Raw genomic sequence first — 24453 nt, 5'->3', positions numbered from 1 at the left:
GGTCAACTCTTCGTACCCCCTTGCCGGTTTATGTAAGCCACGGTGGTTGCATTGTCGGATAGGATCCGTATCGCCCGGTGCTGGACAAGCAGAAGAAATTGGCACAGTGCTAGGCGAATTGCCCTGGTTTCCAACTGATTTATGGACAACTTGGTCTGCGGAAGTGATCAGAGGCCCTGTGCTGATCGTGACTGACAGACTGCCCCCCCAACCAGTCAGGCTGGCATCCGTCGTCACAATTATCCATTGGGGATTTTCCAGGTCCACGCTCCGAAGCAAGAGATCCGGGATCAACCACCAATCCAGGCTGGACCTGGCCAATTCCAGCAATGGTAAGGGCAGGTGGAACTCCTCCGATCTGGGGTCCCAAAGGGAAAGCAGTGCCCTCTGCAAAGGTCTCATATGAGCAAAAGCCCAAGGAACAAACTCCAGGGTAGATGCCATAGAACCAAGAACCTGCAAATAGTCCCACACCTTGAGTAAGAGAAGGGCCAACAGGCGTCAAACCTGAGACATTAACTTCTCCATCTTCACCAGAGGCAGGGAAACCTTGCCCACAAATATCTCGAAATGTGCTCCTAGAAATTCCAACACCTGGGACGGAACCAGCTGGCTCTTGGCTTAATTGACCCAGCCTAGCGAATGCGGACGGTGCAAAACAGACTGTACCGCTACTTTGCAAAGCTCTTCCGATTTCGCTTGAATGAGCCAGTCGTCCAGGTAGGGATGAACTAATAACCCTTCCCGCCGAAGACACACTGCCACCACCACCATCACCTTGGCGAAGACTCGTGGAGCCATCAGTAGCCCGAATGGTAGGGCACGAAACTGGTAATGCTCTCCCAAAACCTTGAACCGCAGGAACCTCTGATGGTGTTCTTGGATTCCTATGTGGAGGTAAGCTTCTGTCAGATCCAAAGAAGCCAAAAACTCGCCCCTGTGGATGGCTGCAATGACAGATCTCAACGTCTCCATCCGAAACAGAGGGACTCGCAACGCTCCGTTGACCTTCTTCAAATCCAAAATCAGCCAGAACGAACCTTCCTTCTTGGGAACCAGGAAGTAAATGGAGTAACGACCTGTCCGACGCTCGGCCGTGGGGACCGAGATAATCACTCCCAGGGCCTTCAACCGAGACAGCGTTTGAAGAATCACGTGTTGCTTTGCCTGAGACCCACAGGGAGACACCAGGAACAGATCGCGAAGAGGCTGAGCAAAATCCAAAGCATAACCGTGATTTATAATATCTAGAAGCCACTGGTCTGAGGTAATCTTGACCCATTCCTCGTGAAACAGGGAGAGCCGCCCCCCGATCTCTGGGACAGAGGACTGGGCCGGCGCCCCCTCATTGGGGTGCTTTGTTGGAGGTGAAACCATGAGAAGCTCCAGTGTACTGAGACCGCCTGCCACGAAAGGAATGCGCCCATGCTTGTGACCTTGCCGACGTTTGCCAGGGTGCAAAAGAAGAACCCCTTCCAGAGTGGAAACAACGCTGACCTCGAAAACGGCCCCGAAACATGCCAGATGAGCGAGCTGGTCTGGGCTTGCCTCCGGGAGCTTGTAAACCTTGCTGTCTCCCAAGGCTTTAATAAGCTGCTCGAGTTCGTCTCCAAATAATAGCTTGCCCTTAAAAAGAAAGGAACCCAGTTGAGACTTAGAAGAGGCATCAGCCAACCAGTTACGGAGCCACAGCAGCCGCCTTGCGGAAACCGAAGACATAGTACGCACAGAGGTACGGATCTGCAGAATAGAAGTTTATATAAATAAATATATAAAATAAACTCCCCGATACACAAGCATACATACACACAAAGGCTCCCCGTACACGTCTGCCTTGACATAGACAAATGTATACACACACACACGGCCTCTTCTTCAGGCGCCAGAACCCTTCTTCATTTGATGCAGGATGGAGTCCGTGACAGATCTCTCCTTCTTTGGTTGCTAAGGATGGGAGTCCTGCAGCAGCCAGCAATAGGAGATGTCCACTATACTGTCAATGAAGTTTATAGAGAGGTCCTTTATGGTTCTATATGCTTTCTGTTAATCTACTTAATAAAGTAAAACAATATATATTTATTTTACTTTGGTTCAATTCTAATCCATATATCTGCTACTGACCAGACAACTGAGCAATGCCAGGCACCTTTTGTTACGTGGTTCAAAGTGCATCATGATGCTCATGCCCCAGAAAGGAAGGAGGGAGAATGTGCCAGAAGTGCTACAAGGCTGCCCTCCTCCTCTTTTGCTGTCATCGGCACTGGTGAGTAAGGTAATATGGATGGGCAGGGAGTGAGAGAACTTGGGATCATGGTGAACTACAGAATGGGGATCACGGGAGGGGGAGTGAGAGAACTATGGGGAGGAGCAGTGAGTGAACTGGGGGCTTTGTAGAGTGGGGGAATGAGTGAACTGGGATGAGTGAAGGGTTTATTGGGATGGAGGAGGCATCTGGGGTTAAGTGAGTGTTTTGTTGGGTGCGGGGAGGAAGTGAACTGGGGTGAGTGAAACTCCAGGGAGGACAATTCAGAACCAACATCAGGAAATATTTCTTTATGGAGAGGGTGGTAGATGCCTGGAATGACCTTCTGGAGGAGGTGGTGAAGACAAAAACGGTAAAAGATTTCAATGGGGCATAGGATAAACACTGGGGATCCCTAGAGGCTAGAGGAAGGAAATGAGGAAAAAAGTGCATGTGGGGTAACTTGCTAGTGTGGCGGTTACTACCCTTAACAAACAATGGTGGAAAAATCCTTCTGAAGAACCTCTAAAGAGATACAAAACTCATCTTTCTCAATATCAAGCCCACACAAATAAATAAAAAAATTAGTACACAAAACTAATCCATGGAATAATCTTCAACTCAAAACTTCTATTTGATACAATAAAGAATTTAATCAAAGAACCTTCATATAATCAAACAACCAACCATACCTTCTCTAAAAAGTCATGTAATGAATTTGCAAAAACATTTTGAAATTAAACAATTCTCTACATCCACTTCTAGTTACAAATATGATTAAGATCAATCCTAATGATAAATGGTCAGACTTCGATCCAGTCTCTAAATTAGAAATAAGCAAAATTATATCAAAACTTAAAACCAGCGTCTCACCCTCTTGACCTGATTCCAGCATCCTCATTAAAACAAGTAAACCAAACGATAACCCCTTCAAATACAACTATGGTCAATCTCTCTCTCATTGAAGGCTATGTGCCTCATAAGCTAAAGAGGCTATAATTAAACCAATATTAAAAAACAAATCTGGAAAAACTGATGACTGAGATAATGACCACCCTATCTCCAATTTAATCTTTCTTACAAAACTCCTTGAAAAAGCAGCTCTCTCCCATCTCAAATCTCATCTTGATGACAAAAAAATCCTATACCCTAACCAATTTTGCTTCAGGAAGAATCGCTCAAAAGAAACCCTTCTTCAATCAATAAATGACCCTATACTGTGTGGCTTTGACTCCAACGAATCATTATGCCTAGTACTGATTGACCTAACCACCGCCTTTGACACCATAGATCATAATCTTCTATGCCTCCAACTAAAAAAACATAGTAATTAAAGGCAATGTCCTAAAATGGTTCACCTCCTTCCTTTCAGACAGATCCTTCCAAGTAAAACTTAATAATCATCTTTCTGACACTTTCCAATGTACTATCAGCATCCCGCAAGGATCTTCACTTTCAGCAACTATTTAATACCTACATACTGCCCTTATGCAAACTATTAACTGACCTTATCTTAGATTTCTTTCTATACATTGATCTTCAATTCTATATCCATATTACAAACTCACTTGAGAAAACCACTTCTCTTATATCTGAATATATGATCACCATTGCTGTTATTATGTGTGTTTGTGGATCCTTGGATGCTGTGGAGGTGACCACGCCCACGGGGAGGAGCCCCATGAGGAGCCACAGCACTGGGCTAGACTCGTACTACACAAACACAAGAGTTCTTTTATTAAACAGCTTGAATAGAATCGCCAGAGGTAGCAGTAGTGAGGCAGTTTCGTAGTTGCAGTCTCAGGGATTTTGGCAGAGGGAGCCCTTCTCTCCTAGATGACGTTAGGAGGTTCCACAGCAGGTCTCCCAGCGAGGAGATACTGTGGATGAGATAGACAGAGTTAGAGTACTCACTAGGTGTTTGCTGTTGATATGCGATTCCACCAGGTCATTGTAGAAGGTACAGGCACCGAGGCAGGGAGAGCAGGCCCTCGAGGAACGAGTACCTGTTCCCTGTAAGGCACCTGAAATAAAGCAGAGGGTCCCTGAGGAGCGGATACCCAGGTTAGCATATACCCCCGAAGGGCAGAGAGAGAGAGAGCTTCCTGCGGCAGCACAGAAGCAGCAGAGTAGAGTAGACAAAAACGGATTTGAGTCCTTGCTAACTCAGGGAGCTAGCAAACGAGTGAAGGTAATATACCCGGATGGCATGACGTCAGCATGAGGGAACGCCCTCGAGGTTCGCACATGGTACAAAGACGTGGGTTGCGCGCGCGCACGCACCCTAGTAAGTACCTGGGAGGAGCAATGTCGGGAGGCTGCACCATAGCCGCTCCGGGAACACCAGAGAGGTCGCCTTGTAGACGCGGCAGTAGCCATCTTGCCCAGGTAAGTGGGAGGAGCCGTGAATAAGGTGAGGCAAACGGGGCAAAGCCGCGTTTGCCTCACCTTATTCACGCAACAACCATTAAAGAAAATCTTGCAAAATTGAAATTCTCAATGAATCCCAAAAAAAACCCCCAAAATAATCTGGCTAAGCAAAAATCCACCTTTAACTACTCCTCACAGCATTGATCTAGGAAACTACATCCTAACTCCTGCAACACAAGTACGAGATCTTGGCATCCAAATTAAAGAAAACCTATCCATGAAACCTCACATAAACAAACTGATCACATCAGATTTCTTCAAACTATGAATACTAAGCCATCTGAAGCCCCTTCTGACATTATCAGATTTCAGAACCGTTCTACAATCACTTATACTAGCCGTTAAGCCCGTAAGAACGGGCTACATTTAAAAAACTTTTTTTGGTCCATTTCCTTCCCACTCCCTTCCCCCCTCTATTCTCCCTCCCTCTCACCTTCCCCCCTCCCCTCACCTCCCTCTCACCTCCCCCCTCTATTCTCCCTCCCTCTCACCTTCCCCCCCCCCCTCACCCCTCAGCTCACTCTCTCCTACCTCCTCCCCTCAGCTCACTCTTTCCTCCTTCCTCCCCTCCCTCTCTCACTCCCCCTCTCTCAATCCCCTCCCCTTTCAGCTCATCCACAACCGGCAGATGGGGGGTGTCCCTCCCTCCCTTGTATCGCCGCTCCTGCTCCTCCCGCTCCCGCTCGTCGCCGCTATTGCTCCTCCCGTTCCTACTCGTCGCTGCCGCCGCTCCTGCTCCTCCCGCTCCTACTCGTCGCTGCCGCCGCTCCTGCTCCTAAAGACCCAGCGCCATGTTTTTTTTTTTCGGGCACGCTCCGCTCTGACCGACGTGCTCGCCCACGCATGCGCGGTAGAGTTGCTCTCTACTGCGCATTTGCGGGCCATCGATCAGAGCCCATTTATAAGGTACATTCTCCAATCTGGACTTTTGCAATTCTCTTCTCCTTGGATTTCCAGCCAATCAACTTAAACCTCTCCAACTTCTTCAAAATGCAGCGGCCAGATTCCTAACCGGAAAAAGAAAATTTGATCACCCCGACCCTGGCTGTTCTACATTGGCTCCCAGTGCAATCCAGAATCATCTACAAAATTCTAACAATAATTCACCATAACTTGAATCCCAACAATGAATTACTAGGAATAAAATGTAATCCTCATATCCCTACATGATCACTAAGGTGTCATAACAAATCCCATCTATAAAAATCTACCACCTAAAACAAGAGACAGAGCTAAATCAATTGCAGGACCTATGCTCTGGAACTACCTACCAGAAAACCTAAGAATATCTACAGACACCAAAAAATGTAAGCAAGATCTGAAATCTTGGCTCTTCAATAATGCCTTCTCACTAACTCTAACTAAAAGTCTTCCACTTAAATCTATAATTTTTCCTTTAATTGTCCTCCTGTTCATCTACCTTCCTTTTAACTTTTCCTTTGTTCATTATTATTTTAACCAAGTGATTCTCAACTGGATTCTCAACTGGAATGACGGTATATAAAAATCCTAAATAAATAAACAAATAAGCCTTCATACTGTTGATGCAACTCATTATTGCTCTCTGCTTTAATGGCTGGGGGGAAAAGAGGAAAAGGGGAATTAGTTAAGGACAGCAACCAACAAGGACATGAATTTTACAGTCTGGGAAAACAAATAAGCATAAGATCATACAAGAGACTAAATGCTCAGTAGAATCTATATGGGTAGAAATCCCATATGTGTTGGGTAAGAGTATAGTGATAGGAGTATACTACCGTCCACCTGGACAAAATGGTCAGACAGATGATGAAATGCTAAGAGAAATCAGGGAAGCAAACCAATTTGGCAGTGCAATAATAATGGGAGATTTCAATTACCCCAATATTGACTGGGTATATGTAACATCAGGACTTGCTAGAGATATGAAGTTCCTGGATGTAATAAATGATTGTTTCATGGAGCAATTGATTCAGGAACCAACAAGAGAGGGAGCTATTTTAGATTTAATTCTTAGTGGAACACAGGATTTGGTGAGAGAGGTAACGGTAGTGGGGCCACTTGGCAACAGTGATCATAACATGATCAAATTTAAACTAATAACTGGAAGGGGGACAATAAGTAAATCTGCAGCTCTAACACTAAACTTTCAAAAGGGAAACTTTGATAAAATGAGGAAAATAGTCAGAAAAAAACTGAAAGGTGCAGCTGCAAAGGTTAAAAGTGTTCAACAGGCTTGGACATTGTTTAAAAATACAATCCTAGAGGCACAGTCCATATGTATTCCACGCATTAAGAAAGGTGGAAGGAAGGCAAAACGATTACAGTCATGGTTAAAAGGGGAGGTGAAAGAGGCTATTTTTAGCCAAAAAATCATCTTTCAATAATTGGAAGAAGGATCCATCTGAAGAAAATAGGATAAAACATAAGCATTGTCAAGTTAAGTGTAAAACATTGATAAAACAGGCGAAGAGAGAATTTGAAAAGAAGTTGGCCATAGAGGCAAAAACTCATAATAAAAACTTTTTTAAATATATCCAAAGCAAGAAACCTGTGAGGGAGTCGGTTGGACCATTAGATGACCGAGGGGTTAAAGGGGCTCTTAGGGAAGATACGGCCATTGCAGAAAGACTAAATGAATTCTTTGCTTCCGTGTTTACTAATGAGGATGTTGGAGAGATACCAGTTCCGGAGATGGTTTTCAGGGGTGATGAGTCAGACGAACTGAACGAAATCACTGTCAACCTGGAAGATGTAGTAGGCCAGATTGACAAACTAAAGAGTAGCAAGTCACCTGGACCAGATGGTATGCATCCTAGGGTACTAAAGGAATTAAAAAATGAAATTTCTGACATATTAGTTAAAATTTGTAACCTATCATTAAATCATCCATTGTACCTGATGACTGGAGGGTGGCCAATGTAACCCCAATATTTAAAAAAGGCTCCAGGGGCGATCCGGGTAACTACAGACCAGTGAGCCTAACTTCAGTGCCGGGAAAAATAGTGGAAACTATCCTCAAGATCAAAATTGTAGAGCATATAGAAAGACATGATTTAATGGAACACAGTCAACATGGATTTACCCAAGGGAAGTCTTGCCTAACAAACCTGCTTCATTTTTTTGAAGGGGTTAATAAACATGTGGATAAAGGTGAACCAGTAGATGTAGTGTATTTGGATTTTCAGAAGGCGTTTGACAAAGTCCCTCATGAGAGGCTTCTACGAAAACTAAAAAGTCATGGGATAGGAGGCGATGTCCTTTCGTGGATTACAAACTGGTTAAAAGACAGGAAACAGAGAGTAGAACTAAATGGTCAATTTTCTCAGTGGAAAAGGGTAAACAGTGGAGTGCCTCAGGGATCTGTACTTGGACCGGTGCTTTTCAATATATATATAAATGATCTGGAAAGGAATACGACGAGTGACGTTATCAAATTTGCGGATGATACAAAATTATTCAGAGTAGTTAAATCACAAGCAGACTGTGATACATTACAGGAGGACCTTGCAAGACTGGAAGATTGGGCATCCAAATGGCAGATGAAATTTAATGTGGACAAGTGCAAGGTGTAAAAAAACAAGGGGACAACCTTATGCCGTGGAAAGATTTATTAAGTGTAATTACAGAGCCCGACTCCGGCCGAGTTTCGCCAGTTAAGGCTGCATCAGGGGATGATTTCTGATGTCAAAACGAAAATACATAAACAAATTCTTATGTCAGATTTCAATCTTGATCCTGCATACAGTTATTTCCACTTCACGATCTAACAGCGTGTCACGCTCAAGTTTATGCAGTAATTTTGCAATATCTCTAAACCAAAGAGGCAGATCAAGATTGAAATCTGACATAAGAATTTGTTTATGTATTTTCGTTTTGACATCAGAAATCATCCCCTGATGCAGCCTTAACTGGCGAAACTCGGCCGGAGTCGGGCTCTGTAATTACACTTAATAAATCTTTCCACGGCATAAGGTTGTCCCCTTGTTTTTTTTGCCTTGGCTACGTGGGATCACCTTCTGATTTGCTTTATTGGACCTTCAAGTGCAAGGTGTTGCATATAGGGAAAAATAACCCTTGCTGTAGTTACACAATGTTAGGTTCCATATTAGGAGCTACCACCCAAGAAAGAAATCTAGGTGTCATAGTAGATAATACATTGAAATTGTCGGCTCAGTGTGCTGCAGCAGTCAAAAAAGCAAATAGAATGTTAGGAATTATTAGGAAGGGAATGGTTAATAAAACAGAAAATGTCATAATGCCTCTATATCGCTCCATGGTGAGACCACACCTTGAATACTGTGTACAATTCTGGTCGCTGTATCTCAAAAAAGATATAGTTGCAATGGAGAAGGTACAGAGAAGGGCAACCAAAATGATAAAGGGGATGAAACAGCTCCCCTATGAGGAAAGGCTGAAGAGGTTACGGCTGTTCAGCTTGGAGAAGAGACGGCTGAGGAGGGATATGATAGAGGTCTTTAAGATCATGAGAGGTCTTGAACGAGTAGATGTGACTGTTATTTACACTTTTGAATAATAGAAGGACTAGGGGGCATTCCATGAAGTTAGCAAGTAGCACATTTAAGACTAATCTGAGAAAATTCTTTTTCACTCAAAGCACAATAAAGCTCTGGAATTTGTTGCCAGAGGATGTGGTTAGTGCAGTTAGTGTAGCTGGGTTCAAATAAGGTTTGGATAAGTTCTTGGAAGAGAAGTCCATTAACTGCTATTAATCAAGTTTACTTAGGGAATAGCCACTGCTATTAATTGCATCAGTAGCATGGGATCTTCTTGGTGTTTGGGTAATTACCAGGTTCTTGTGGCCTGGTTTGGCCTCTGTTGGAAACAGGATGCTGGGCTTGATGGACCCTTGGTCTGACCCAGCATGGCAATTTCTTATGTTCTTATGTTCTTAGGGTAACTTGCTGATGCGGCTATTACTACCCTTAACCAATAAGTCTTATACTTGTGATGTAACTAACTCTCTGCTTCAAAGGCAAGAGGGCCTTGACTTTAACGGTTTGGGAAACTAAGTATGGGGGTAACTTTTACGGCAGGCAGTTACCATCCCTTGGCGATATCATTATGAAGGAGACCTATATGGCAAGGTAGGTGCTACCATAAGCTTGCTGGGCAGACTGGATGGGCCATTTGGTCCTTTTCTGCCATCATTTCTATTTTCTATGAGTGTGAGGTTTGTTGGGGAGAGTGCACAGGGGTAAGTAAGGGGTCTGTGGGAGGGAGGGAGTGACTTGCAGGTCAGTGAGGGTTTTGTGCGGAGGCACTAGGTTAAATGAAGGATTTGTGAGGGGGAGGAGTGAATGAACTGAACAGGGATCATGAGTGGAGAGATGACATGAGATATAGGCTAAACTTGACTAAATGTAGCTAGAAACAAGCTGAATAAAAAGTACAAAATTCAACATTTTTGCTATTGTGATTAGGAAATGCAAAAAATTCATCTGCAGACTATACGAACAAAGATTTATTTGCCTTTAGAGGCTACAAAAATGGAATGGACTACTAAGAAAAATGATCAGATTAGAGCAAAAAAGGTTAATATATTTGATCCTCTGCCACTTAACTAAGCACTTGAAAAGATTCGGACTAGGAAATATGTCAGTGATATTTATTGAAGGTATAGTTAAGCTCTGAAAAGAAAGGAACTAGGAAACCGTAAAAACCATTTGTTATCATATGGACATTACATTTGTACATTGGAAGAATGACTGAAAAATGTTTATTCCTTTCTGTCAAATATATTCTGCGGCCTTCAGAGAAAATATCAGAAATGTTTTAGTGCGTAAAATCATAACATTCCATTGACCTTTTATCTCCTGTGGGAGAATCCTGTGGTCCACATTCAAAAGCATTTAGCCAGTTAACTCAGAAGTTAGCTGGCTAAATGAATATTTGGGCACATATCCAGCTAAATTCTAGCCGCCTAATAAGTCAGGAGGCTAGAATTTAGCCGGCCAACAGGGTCATTTATCATTTTGCTATAAAGGCTTAATGTCTGTTATAGCCCTAACATGTTAAAATGCAAATTATACATTAATTATGTATGTGGGAGGAGTTTATGGAAATATTCAGCTCCTAACACAAATGTTATACTTCCAAGTACTTCCAGGTTAAAGCACCTCTTAGGCTTTTAACCCGTACGCTCTATGGTAACACCTTATATTTATTCCTGCCTTTATCTTCTTTCCAGCTTGTTGCAAGCTTCCAAGTTCTCTTTCCCTGTTTATTGTAACTTTGACTTATTCCTACCTATTGTTATCCATCGTTTACTTGAATTGTCTCTCCAGTTATACCCTTGTTAAATGTAAACCGATCCGATATGGTTATTTACTATGAAGGTCAGTATAAAAAAAAACCCAAAACTGTTAAATAAATAAATAAATAAATAAATGTGGTAGAGAGAGAGTGGGAGAGGGAGAAAGACTCAACATAAAAGAATGGGTCAGTTTACTATTTATAATAGTGTAACAGGGTGTGGGCAGTTTAAGATACACCATAACAGGTATGAACAGCACAGTACACACCTGTGCAGATTTGGTAGCGAGTACAGTCTACAAATCTACTTTTCTTTCAACTTGTAGCACTCCTAATGACACCAAATTTCTCTCTCTCATCGCAAAATGCAATAAAATTATTTTCGGCCGATAGCGCAAACAGTGCCAATAGTGTGAATTGTGATTGCAATTTGCGGTAAACACCTATAGTTAGGAAATCTGCCTAGCCACACCCCATTTTTAACAAGGACGCTATGCTTGCTATAAATATAGCAAAATGATAAATCTAGGTCTACGTTAGGGGCATTCTGAGGGTGTAACTGGGAGGAGTTGAGTTAGTCAGATAAGCTAACCAGCTAACTCCAATATTCAGAATTAGCTGGCTAAGTCTAGTTGGACCAAACAGCTGTTCTAAAGTTAGGCGGCTATAGGTAGCCTGCTAACTTTAAGATAGACAGCTATATTCAATAGTGCGGTTTCACTACTGAAGATACCTCCAAAGTTAGCCGGATAAGTTTATCCAGCTAATTTCACTAGCTGAACTGTGTCTGAATAAAGACAGCCAACTAATCTAATAGCTGCAAAGTTTAAAGCTGTAGTATGCAAGACAGTAAAATCCTCATTTTAAAAAAATTAAGCTTTATTAAAGAGATATAAAATGTCCACAGTCAACTATGTTACATAAAATTCCCACCTGAGCTGATTAGAAAAATCTCACATTTAAAAAATTACACACATGTTTTTGACTTTCTTTAATAATGATAAAACAGGAAGCATTTTCAAAATGTTTTAAAAATTGTCTGAAAACTTTATCAAACTTTCATACATCTTTTATATTTTGTAATCAAGTTTTCAGACATGAGTAACTATTTTAACGATTGTATATTAATGAGCATGTAGTCTGTAGAATCTTGCTGCAACAAACTTGGTAGAAAATTCTGTGTCATCTTGCTTGTAATGTTTAAGACATGAATTAAGGACTAACTTATTGGAAAAATATTTTCCATTCTATAAACAATTCATGGAGAATGCTTACATTGATACATTTTTCAACCAATGCAATTTCAATAACATTTCACGCAAATGACAGATATTTATTAAAGAATTTATATCTACAAAATGTTGTGGCACATGACTATGCATTCGCTTTGTCATATTGCACTTTATAGGGAATTGCTCCGAGGCCACGGAATATATTTGCGGAAGTGAATTAAAATTTTTCAGCTGTTCTGATATACAAATGTAACGTCCACATGGCGATATGTGGCTTTCACTTTTTCCCTGTTCTTGTCTTTTCTCACTTGTTATTAAATATATTGCTTGACCATCACAAAAAGGCAAAAAATTGGACTGTGTTCATCTTATACAACTTCCGTCCAATCAATGTGCTTTAAAATTTAATCAAGGGTCAATCAAGGAAAAGATTCTCTCTTTTAGTTTCACCTTTTCTTATGCACACAAAAACATCTTCTGTCAAAAGCTGCTCGTGAGCTGAGTACTAAGAGTTCCTCATCAGACCAGCAGTCCAGCCAGTTCAATTTGATGTTATACTGTTTTTGTAGTTTCAAGTATATATTACCAGAGATAGCAGTCACAGCCTTGTTTTTCTTTTACATCTTTGTGACTCTGAAGCAGAAATGCAAATTTCAAAATGCTGATTCAATGTTGACTCACAGCGGGTGCTTCCCACGATTACAAAAGTACCTGCTCTGAGAACTGCAGTCTACTCTTCAATTAACTGCATTCTGAATTTGTGATGGATCAGCTTTTGACAGAAGATATTTTATGTGCATAAGAAAAAGTGAAACTAGAAAAAGAATCTTTTCCTTGAATGACCTATGATTAAACTTTTAAGGCACATTGATTGGACAGAAGTTGTATATGATGAACACCGTCCAATTTAGCCTTTTGGTGATTATCATACAATATATTTAATATTTTTTGCTAAGAGGGTGGATACATTGCTTGTTTGGATTTTGTATTTTTCACCCTTGGGGGATCTATTGTTTGGAGAAATGCAGCCATTTTAATTGTTTTCAGCTAAAAATCTTCACAAAACAAGACCACAGGTCATATTTTCAAAAGAAAATTTTCCCATTTTGCACCTACGCCTACACTTACTCCTTCTAATCTATCTCTGGGGAGGAAGTTAGGGCAATGCTATGAGGGACACTGCATCAGGATTCAGCTGAATAGAGGGGACACAGCATGGAAACTGGTTACCATAGGCCGAATACTTTATTTAGGATTCATTACCTGCTTTCCCAAAGACAGATGATATTTCCTCCATGGCACTTTTGTAAACAGAAGGTCGGGAAATTATGAAGGCTAAGGACCAAAATGTGATCTTTAAATAAAACAAGAAAAGATTGCCTTAGATATACTAAAATGATTTAACATTAATTAGAAAAATTAGAAAGATAGTAGAAGTACGGTCTGGATCAGTGGTTCTCATCCCCAGATTTGCAGTCAATGGAGGTGGTACATGCAAATCTCTCTTACACATATTCATTGTGGATATCCTGAAAAACCTGACTGGCAGGTGAGACATCCAGATCTGGATTATAGACAAGTATCCTGCATTTAGATTGGCTGAATTGATGCAGTGGTCCCCATGGCAACCTGCTGTGCTGCTAGGACTCAAAGCAAGAGCAAACAAAATCAGAAGAAAAAAAAAAAAAGAGTTTTTTTTTTTTAACCTGTTTTGCTATTGTTATGCTATATTTGTTTACCACCTCACAGACATAGTCCAACCCAAAGCAGCTCATTAGTGATACCATTTTGAGGGGAGCTTCTTGTAAAGATGGAGGACTATATGCTGCACCTCAGAGCCTCCACGCTTCCTGTGAGAGCATTATTCCTTCTGAAAATAAGCTAGTTGTACCTAATTATTTAATTACAAAATGATATAGTGAACTTCAAAATATAACTGACACAAAATGTTGTCTCAGCTCAAAATACACCCTGCTGTGCTTCATGTCATGTCCGTCACTTTAGAGTCATGTCTTTATTAACCCAGCAATAGCATATGACAGGCTTTATGTATACAAGAAACATTTTGAGAGCTCTACTAGATGCCCTAGTCACCTGGGTAGAGAAGTGGAGCAAACCATTTGCTCCAGCATCCCTGAAGTGGTAGGCTCCAGCCTGGCTCAAGGGCAGACTGTGTCAGATTTCAGTGCGGCATTTTAAAGTTGGCAGACAGAGGACAAGGATCTGTTTCTTGGTTTCCCTATCCCTGGTGGGCTAGGCCTTACATCACCTACTATCCTGTTGTGCCATTTCATATTCAGTGTATGGACAGTTGTGACTGTGTTTTGGAATGAAGACCTGCTGCTCCCAATGGATGGACATTATTATTTTTTTTTAAGTGGCTGAGTATTTTTTTCAGAGATTTCTGTCTTTTTGGTTCAGGAGGATGTTTTGCCCTGCCAACCTTCCCGCCCAAGAGTGGGGAAGAGAGTAGGTTTTCTCTGCTATTCTGCAAGGGACCCTCTATCCAAAGGACCTGGCACATTTGAAAAGGAGACCTAGGAATAACAATTATTTGTTCATCTGGAGATCCCCAAAAACCCAGGAAAAGTTAAGAGAAGTGGAAAGGAAGGGAATTCCAACCACATCTGAGAGACCTAGGATTCTTACTGTTCCATGCCTAGAACCCCAAATACTGAGGGGCACTTGCATAATGGAGAGATTACTTACCTGATAATCTCGTTTTCCTTAGTGTATGCAGATGGACTCAGAACAAATGGGTATAGTGTGCTCATGCTAGCAGTTGGAGACGGATCTGACGTCAGCACGTGGTACATATACCCCTGCAGGAAGTGCAGCAACTCAGTAATCTTCCTTGCAAAAGCTTTATGGATAAATGTATGACTGACCGATTGATTAACTGAACATGTTTTAACCTGACCAATTGACAGTAGCTGGAGACCGCCAGTGTTCTCAACCGGAAGGCGTCGACACCCGGCAGGGTGGATGCCCTATGTAAGAAAAACATGGCTTACCTTGAATCGGTGAATCCCCATGTATATCGGCAGCCGGGCGGGATGCTGAGTCCATCTGCATACACTAAGGAAAACGAGATTATCAGGTAAGTAATCTCTCCATTTCCTAGCGTGTAGCAGATGGACTCAGAACAAATGGGATGTACAAAAGCTACTCCCGGACTGGGCGGGAAGCTGCCCGAGGTCCGTTTAGGATTGCCCTCACAAATGCTGTGTCCTCCCTGGCCTGGACGTCCAGACAGTAGAATCTGGAGAAGGTATGGATGGAGGACCATGTTGCCGCTCTGCAGATCTCTGCAGGTGACAGCATCCTAGTTTCTGCCCAGGAGGCCGCCTGTGCTCTGGTAGAGTGAGCCTTGACCCGTAGAGGTGGTGGTTTTCCCGCCTCTACGTAGGCCGCCTTGATAACTTCTTTGATCCAGCGGGCAATGGTTGCCCGTGAGGCCGCTTCCCCTTGCTTCTTCCCGCTGTGAAGGACGAACAGGTGGTCCGTCTTTCGTACTGCTTCCGACATTTCCAGGTTTTTGGACAGCAGCCTGCCGATGTCAAGATGGCGCAGTATTCGACCTTCTTCCGACTTCTTCAAACCTTCCATGGTTGGCAAGGATATGGTTTGGTTGAGGTGGAAGTGAGAGACTACTTTGGGTAAGAAGGAAGGAACCGTGTGAAGATGGATAGCCCCTGGAGTGATTCTGAGAAACGGATCACGGCAGGACAGCGCTTGTAGCTCTGAGATGCGGCGCGCTGAGCATACAGCCAGCAGGAACACCATCTTCAAGGTTAACAAACGGAGGGACAAGCCTCGAAGAGGTCTGAAGGCGGGTCCCGCTAGAAATTCCAAAACTAGGTTGAGGCTCCACAGGGACACTGGCCACTTCAGTGGCGGGGGAATGTATTTGACTCCTTTCAGGAAACGTGAAACGTCTGGGTGTGTGGCAATGCTGTTGCCGTCACTCCTGGGGCCGTAGCAGGATAGCACTGCCACCTGAACCTTGATTGAATTGAGGGACAGACCCTTCTGAAGTCCATCTTGCAGGAAATCCAAAATGATGGGGATCTTAGCGGCATGTGGATTGGCACTGTGAGTTTCGCACCAGGCTTCAAATATTCTCCAGATCCTTATATATGTTAGTGATGTGGAGAACCTGCGTGATCGGAGGAGTGTATCTATTACCGGCTCCGAGTATCCCCTTTTCTTCAGTCTAGCCCTCTCAATGGCCAGACCGTAAGAGAGAATTGAGCTGGATCCTCGTGGAGGATGGGACCTTGTTGCAGCAGGTCCCTGTGAGGGGGCAGGGGTAGAGGATCCCCTGCCAGCAGTCTTCTCATGTCTGCGTACCAGGGTCTTCTTGGCCAGTCCGGGGCCACCAGAAGAACTAGGCCTCTGTGCCGCTGAATCTTGTGTATAATGGTGCCCAGCAGGGGTCATGGGGGAAAGGCATATAGCAGGATCCCCTGAGGCCATGGCTGCACCAGGGCGTCGATCCCGTGGGATAGAGGATCTCGCCTGCGACTGAAGTATCTGGGTACTTGAGCGTTGGACCTGTCCGCTAGTAGGTCCATGCCTGGAGTCCCCCACTGATCCACAATCATCTGGAAGGCCGTGGATGACAGCTGCCATTCCCCCGGGTTTAGGCTTTCTCTGCTGAGGAAGTCTGCTGTGGTGTTGTCTTTCCCGGCGATGTGGACGGCGGAGATGTCCTGGAGATTTGCTTCCGCCCAAGCCATCAGGGGGGCTATTTCTAGGGATACCTGTCGGCTTCTGGTTCCGCCCTGTCGGTTGATGTATGCCACCGTGGTGGCATTGTCCGACATCACTCTGACCGCTCTGTTGCAAAGTCTGTGGGCAAATCGCACGTGCCTCTAGTCGGTTGATGTTCCACCCCGACTCTTCTCTGTTCCACCGCCCCTGGGCGGTTAGGTCTTCGCAGTGTGCTCCCCAGCCGCTCAGGCTGGCACCTGTAGTGAGCAGGGTCCAGGTTGGAGAGGACATTTTTTACCCCCGGCTCGTGTGGCCGGGCTGCAGCCACCACCATAACTGATGCCGTACTCTGGCTGGTAGAGGTAGATGCACGGTGTAGTTCTGTAATTGTGGGCTCCATCGAGATAGGAGGGCGCGTTGTAACGGTCTCATATGGGCCCGTGCCCATGGTACCACTTCCAGAGTGGAGGCCATTAGGCCGAGGACCTGTAGGTAATCCCAAGCTGTGGGCCGGGTGGCGCTCAGCAAAGTCTGTAAATGATTCCGGAGTTTCGTTTTCCTCTTGGATGTCAGGCTGACTTTGTCTCCCTGGGTGTCGAATCGGACCCCTAGGTATTCCAGCGACTGCGAAGGCTGTAGGGAGCTCTTGTTTATGTTGACTACCCATCCTAGGCTTTCCAGAAGAGATATAACTCTGTTGGTTGCCCGGTGGCTCTCCTCCGGTGACTTTGCCCTGATCAGCCAATCGTCTAGGTAGGGATGGACGAGAATTCCTTCCTTCCGGAGTGACGCCGCCACCACTACTATTACCTTGGTAAAGGTCTGCGGCGCGGTGGCTAACCCAAAGGGCAGAGCCCGGAACTGAAAGTGTTGTCCCAGGATCTTGAAGCGTAAGTAGCGCTGGTGATCCCGATGGATTGGGATATGCAAGTAAGCTTCTGACAGATCCAGGGATGTGAGATATTCCCCTGGCTGTATTGCACTTCGGACTGACCGCAGAGTTTCCATGCGAAATCCTGGGACCCTTAAGTGCCGGTTGACTGACTTGAGGTCCAGGACGGGCCTGAAAGTGCCCTCTTTCTTGGGTACTATGAAATAAATGGAATAATGCCCAGAATTTAATCTCCCATGCAGGCACTGGGATTATGGCTTTTAAGGACAGGAGCCTCAACAAGGTAGCTTCCAGTGCTGCCCTCTTGAGGGGAGGACAAGGAGATTCCACAAACTTGTCCGGAGGGAGGTGCAGGAAGTCCAGGTAATATCCTTCTCGGATGATGGCGAGGACCCACTGGTCTGAGTTAATCTCGACCCACCTGCGGTAGAATAGGGTTAGCCTGCCCCCTATGGCTTCTTCCCCCAGATGGGTCGGCTGATTCTCATTGTGGGGTGCGGCCGGGACCCGAACCCGAGCCGGTTCTCCTCTTGTTGTACCAGGCCCGAAAGGACTGGTTCCTGGTCTGAGAACGAGGTGCTTGGTAGCAAGCCCTGTACGGGTTGAAGCGCTGAGAGCTTCTACCTCTGGATGGCCTAGGAAAAGGGCGCTGGTTCCTCCTTGACTTGTCTTCTGGTAGATGGGGTAATGGAGAGGCGACCCATTTATTAGCCAGTTTCTCGAGATCGCTGCCGAACAGGAGGGATCCCTTAAAGGGCATTCTTGTAAGGCGCGTCTTGGAGGAGGAGTCGGCCGACCAATTTCGTAGCCAGAGCTGTCTCCTGGCTGCCACTGAGGATGACACCCCCTTGGCTGCCGTACGAACTAAGTCGGAGGCAGCGTCAGTGAGGAACGAGAGGGCTGATTCCATTTCTTCTCCCGGGGTGTTGTTCCTGGCTTGTGATAAACAGGAACGCGTCACCACGGTGCAGCAGGTCGCAATTCGCAGGGACATGGCTGCCACCTCAAAGGCTTGTTTCAGAATGGCGTCCATGTGCCGGTCATGTGCATCCTTGAGGGCCGCCGCCGCCCCCCCCCCCCCCCCCCCCCCCCCCACTGGAATGGTGGTGCGCTTCACAATTGCGCAAACTATGGCGTCTACCTTGGGGCACGCCAGCAGCTCCTTGGTTGCCGGGTCCAGGGGGTACATGCCGGACAAGGCCCGACCCCCTTTGAATGAGGCCTCCGGCGCATTCCACTCCAGATCGATTAGCTGCTGTGCTGCTTGTAAGAGGGGAAAATGGTGAGCCGTTTGGCGCAGGCCCTCTAGCAGGGGGTTCATTCTATGTTCCCCTGGGGTGCCTTGGCCGGGGATAGCCAGCTCCGACAGGCATTGAGAGACCAGGTCTGGGAGATCCTCTTTAAGAAAGAAGCGTCTCATGGTTCGATACGGCTCCATCCCCGAGGGGAGTTCTCCCTCCTCGGGGGGCTCGCCTTCTTCCTCGGAGCAATCTGAATCCCCATACGTGGGGCTTCTGAGTGGCGAGTGGCCGCGCCTAGGTCTTGAGGGTCCAGGGGTAGGGTCATCCGGTACGTACGGGTCCGTTCGGGGATCAGACTGCATCTTGACAAAGGCGTGAATCCCCTTGAATAATTCCACCCAGGAGAGCGAAGCAGGTTCTAGCGTTAGGGGGACCAGGTCTCTAGGATTCCCTGGCTGCTCCCCGCGGCCTGCTAGGTCTGGGGTGTTCCCTGAGGAACTGGCAAATACACTGGGCTGGGACCGGCCTCAGTGTCTGTGGCTGAATCATAGGCAGGCTAGTCTGACCGCTCGAGCTTCCAGGCGGTTTATATTCCATCTTGCCTCTTCCTTGTTCCATTGTCCCTGGCTGTCAGTTCCTGACAGTGGGCTCCCCACCCTCGCAGGCCTGCATCCGTGGTGAGTACGATCCAGTTTGGTGGGGACAGGTTTACTCCTCTGCTTAGGTGGTCTTCCTGTAGCCACCATTGGAGCTGGTCCCAAATCTCTGTCAGTAGCTGGAGGTGAATTGAGTAGTTCTGGGACGCTGGGTTCCATCTTGACAGTAGGAAACGTTGTAGCGGTCGCATATGGGCCCCTTGCCCACGGAATGACTTCCAGAGTTGACGTCATGAGGCCGAGGACTTGGAGGTAGTCCCATACCTTGGGGCAAACAGAGGTCAACAGTTTTCGCAATTGGCCCATCAGTTTCCTTCTCCTTGGAGGGGGGGAGGAAGACCTTGTTCTGTTTGGTATCTAACCAGACTCCCAGGTTCTCCAGTGACTGGGAGGGCTGTAGGCAGCTCTTGGTTGTGTTCACGACCCACCCGAGTTCCTGTCGCAGATTCTTGACTCTGGTGGTTGCAAGGTGACTCTCCTCCAGAGACTTTGCCCTGATCCACCATCGTCCAAGTAAGGATGTACCAGGACTCCTCCTTTCCTCAGTGTTGCTGCCACAACCACCATAATTTGGTGAAGGTTCTGGGAGCAGTAGCTAGGCCGAAGGGTAGCGCCTGGAACTGGTAATGATGACCCAGTATCGCAAAGTACAGGAATCGCTGGTGGTCCTGATGGACCGGGATGTGAAGGTAGGCTTCAGATAGGTCCAGGGAGGTTAAGAATTCTCCCGGTTGTACCGCCATTATAACGGAGCGTAGGGTTTCCATGCAGAAGTGTGGTACCCTCAGGTAACAGTTGACGGCCTTGAGGTCCAGGATGGGCCAGAATGCTCCTTCTTTCTTGGGGATGATAAAATAGATGAAATAGTGGCCAGTATTTTGTTAGAGCATGGGCACCGGGGCTATTGCCTTCAGGCTGAGTAGTCTTGCTAGTGTGGTTTCCCCTGCCAGCCTCTTGGAGTGGGAGTGGCAGGGTGATCTCAAATTTGTCTAGAGGGTGCTTTGGAATTCCAGAGAGTACCTTTCTCGACCCATTTTTGGTAGAAGAGGGCAAGTCTGTCCCCATGTCTTCTTCTTGTGGATGGGTCTGCATCTTCTCATTGTAGGGTATGGCCGAAGCCTGCCCCTGAGCCTGATCCCCTCTTAATGTGTCTGTTCCGAAAGGAATGAGACCTTCCTGAGGGGCAAGATGCTTGAGACTGTGTGTTCTTGTAAGGTCTAAAATGATGCGATCTTCTGCCCTTAGTTCTTCTGGGGGAGGAGCGCTGAAATGTTCTTTTGTTCCTGTCTTCCGGTAGTTGGGGTACTGGAGATCCGCCCCATTTGTTGGCTAACTTCTCCAAATCGCTTCCAAACAAGAGAGATCCTTTAAAAGGCATTTTCATGAGGTTCGCTTTGGATGTCGAGTCAGCCGACCAATTCCGGAGCCATAGTTGTCTTCTAGCTGCCACTGCCGCGGCGACACCCCTGGCTGAGATGCTCATGAGATCTGATGTGACATCGGTGAGGAAGGAGACCGCAGGCACCATCGTTCCTCCGGACGTAGTTGCGTCTCTGGAGAGGAGCAAACAGGAGCGTGCCACCAATGCGCAGCAGGAAGTAATTTGTAGCGTCATTGCTGATTCAAAGGACTGCTTAAGGATGGATTCCAGCCGTCTGTCCTGGGTGTCCTTCAGTGCCGCTCCTCCTTCCACGGGAATTGTAGTGCGCTTTGAGACTGTGCAGATCACAGCGTCCATTTTAGGGAAGCATAGGAGTTCCTTGGCCGTGGGTTGCAGCGGATATAGGGCTTCTAGGGCCCGCCCCCCTTTGAAGCTGGCCTCTGGAGCATTCCATTCCAGGTCAATCAGTTCCTTGATGGGCTCCAACATAGGAAAGTAGCATGAGGTCTTACGGAGGTACACCAAAATGGGGGTTCTTCTTTGGTTCCGTTATAGGGTCTGTGCCTGGAAGGCCCAGCATCTTTAGAGTCTGGGATACAAGGGCTGGTAACTCGTCCTTGTGGAAGAATCAGAGCATGGTTCGGTATGGCTCCATCCCTGGAGGGATTTCTCCTTCTTCCAGGGAGTCAGTTTCGTCCTGTGAGGTGTCTGGATCCCCTTCAGGGAGGCTCTTGGTTAGGAGAGGCATGTCTCGAGGAACATGGGAGGTGCTGGGAATGGCTTGGTCTTCCGGCAGGTGTTGAGTTGGGTGCACTGCAGGGGCTGATGTGCCTGGACAAAGATTGCAGCCCCTTAAAAAATTCCACCCAGGAGAAGGTTCCTGGGTCCATGTTGATCCCAGGAGGGGTTGTAGTGTAAGCTCCAGAGGTGCCTTCCTGTGGGGCACAGAGTTGGAAATACATAGGTCCTAAGTACCATCATCAGTGGTTCTGGATCCCTCTCCTGGGTGTAGGGGGTCTTGCCTTAGTTCCCCCTGAGACTGCTCGCACTGCTGGCATAGGAGGGATTCCAATTCAGGTTGTGCGGCTCTTAAGTAGCAGGCTGGGCAAAGGGGGTTTCCCTTGGCCTTTTTGGATGGCAGTGCCATTGTTTGTGCGTGTGTAGAGGTTCAACCTCGCCTGTGTGTGCAGGTATGCGCGCGGATGTGCTTAGTTGTGCACACCGGGTGCGCAGAAGTTATGCGCACAGGCTACGGAGTTTGTGCGTGCCGTCGTGTGCACAGGACAATTGTGCGCGCCGATGTGCATGTGGCACAGTTGTGCGTGCCACTGCATGCACGGCTCAGTTGTGCGCGCAGCTCAGCGTGTGCCTTTACGGATGCACTCAAGTAAGGCGCCTCGGCCCTCTGGCCTGCCCCAAATGTACCGCCGATCGAGGGGTGAAAATGGCGCCGATGACCCCACTGGCAAGATGGCGACCCCCTAGAGAGTTTCCACATGTGTGTACCCTCGCACCGAATCGGGGCCTAGCCAAATGAGGGCTGCTGAACCCGATTTTAAACCTCATCAGGAGGAAGATCAATATGGCTATTCGAGCCTTGGAGACTGGAGACTTAAAAGTAAAGGTTTCTACCTTACCTGGTCTCGGCACTTACCAGTCGCGTGCCGGGCGGTCTCCAGCTGCGGGAGGAGAGGGGAATACCTTTACCACCACGCTCGAATCTGCATCCATTGCCTTTCAGCCACCTTGGGGGCTAAGTCCACGCCGGGAGCCAGCTGCCGGACCAAGGCTCACCTATGAAGGATATCGAGAATCTCCTCAGGAAAGTCTCAACTGTGGGAGGGACCCTTAGGTTTCACTGCAGGAGAAGCGGGGCTCTCTTCTTACAGGTAATTTTCCTTCTGTTGTAAATGTTACACTATTCTCTTTTGGATAGTGTCCGCATCTGCTATGGAGACGGAGAAATACTGAACAGCTGAGCTTGCTGCATGTGTATATGTAGGGTGACGTCAGCTTTGAAATCTGACTCCGTCTCCCATCTGCTATCAGGAGAGCACAATACCCATTGATCATGAGTCCATCTGGCTACATGCTAGGAAATAGCAAGAACACTGAATAAACTAGGCAACCTACTGGCAAAACATCTTAATTAGGTCACAAAAAAAAAAGGAAACTAAGAATGGCTGGGGACCTTCAGCCTCTCAGGAATTGAAGACTTTTAGGAAGTAATTTTGCAGCAGCAAACATATGCATGATTTGCACCAATTTTCAAAATGACCTTATATGCAATTCTGCTTTGAAAATGATGGCCCCAAAGCTACCTGCACTGACTTACATCTGTTACCTTGTGCACTGAACATTTGCAAGACATTTTATGTGCCTAACTTTGGAAAATGCAAAAGCACACGCGTAAGTGTACACACTTCCTCCAATGCCTCTGCTCAGTTCAGGTGAATTTACATACATAAGGAGCTTATGCATGGGAAATCTACCTGCACACTGGGTAGGCAATTTTATAGCGGGCCACTTCCACAGGGAAAACAGTGTTTTACCCATGGAAACTGCTTTGATAATTACCCATCCTGCTTTTACCAGAAAGCTCTGGAAAGTGTGTTTCAATCTGTGGCACGTGCAGTCGTGTGACACCCCCCCCCCCCCCCTCCCCTCCCTCAATGCAACTAGTGAACCTGCTGTCTTCCGAGAAATGTTTCTTACTTATTTTCATTGATGCAGTTTCCCTAATTTTACTATCATGCTCATTTTGGTGATTGTTTTTATTTATATTTGTACTGGTTTTTAGTGCCAAGGTATTTTGGCCCTTTATCTCTCTATATGGAACCTTAATTACTCAGGGACATGAGGTACATCAGGATCTGGGCCTAAGATCAAGTCAAGGAGCCTTTCTGAAAACTCTTTCCTTGCATAAAATATGTTTGATTGAGGTAGGGCAAGAGCCTTTTTGGTTGCAGTGCTCTTTTTTATGGCATAGTCTGCCAGATTATATTAGGTCAGAGAAAAATCCATTGATGTTCTAGAAGAAATTAAAACGCTCTATTTTCCCCTGTTATACAAGCTGGGGTATACGTGGGTAGAGTTCTCTGCTTGGTTATTACTGGAATGAGAGGAAGTGGCTCTTCGGGTTAGGAAATGTTTGGTCGATATAGGTGGATGATCCAGGATTGACTGGAGCAGATGTTTTATGGAAGGCTAGTGACTTAAGTTGCTTGCCTAATTTTTAAGTTCACTATGAATATTATTCTGTGGTTGTTGCATATTTTAACATTTTTTGGATTTGCTCAATGTACTTTAACTAGCTTTCCATAGTTGTTCACCACTTTGATTGGCTGAATGACCAGGAAATTGGTATATGAAAAGGTAAGCTAATCATGAAATTCTCCTTACTAGTAT

General features: G+C 45.9%; 1 protein-coding gene across 1 annotated transcript in view; it reads right to left on the bottom strand.

Annotated features, from left to right (window-relative positions):
• The window catches only part of LOC115088107 (24-hydroxycholesterol 7-alpha-hydroxylase), a 308210-nt gene that overhangs the window by 221076 nt on the left and 62681 nt on the right, over window positions 1-24453 (bottom strand). Inside the window, exon 7 of the mRNA XM_029596064.1 lies at window positions 13423-13513. Within this exon, the coding sequence (XP_029451924.1) occupies window positions 13423-13513 (91 nt within the window). The remainder of the gene's footprint in view (window positions 1-13422; window positions 13514-24453) is intronic.

Source organism: Rhinatrema bivittatum, chromosome 3, assembly GCF_901001135.1.
Source record: "Rhinatrema bivittatum chromosome 3, aRhiBiv1.1, whole genome shotgun sequence".
Taxonomy (NCBI): domain Eukaryota; kingdom Metazoa; phylum Chordata; class Amphibia; order Gymnophiona; family Rhinatrematidae; genus Rhinatrema; species Rhinatrema bivittatum.
Note: the sequence above shows the minus strand (reverse complement) of the source record. Positions and strands in the feature narration are given on the sequence as shown.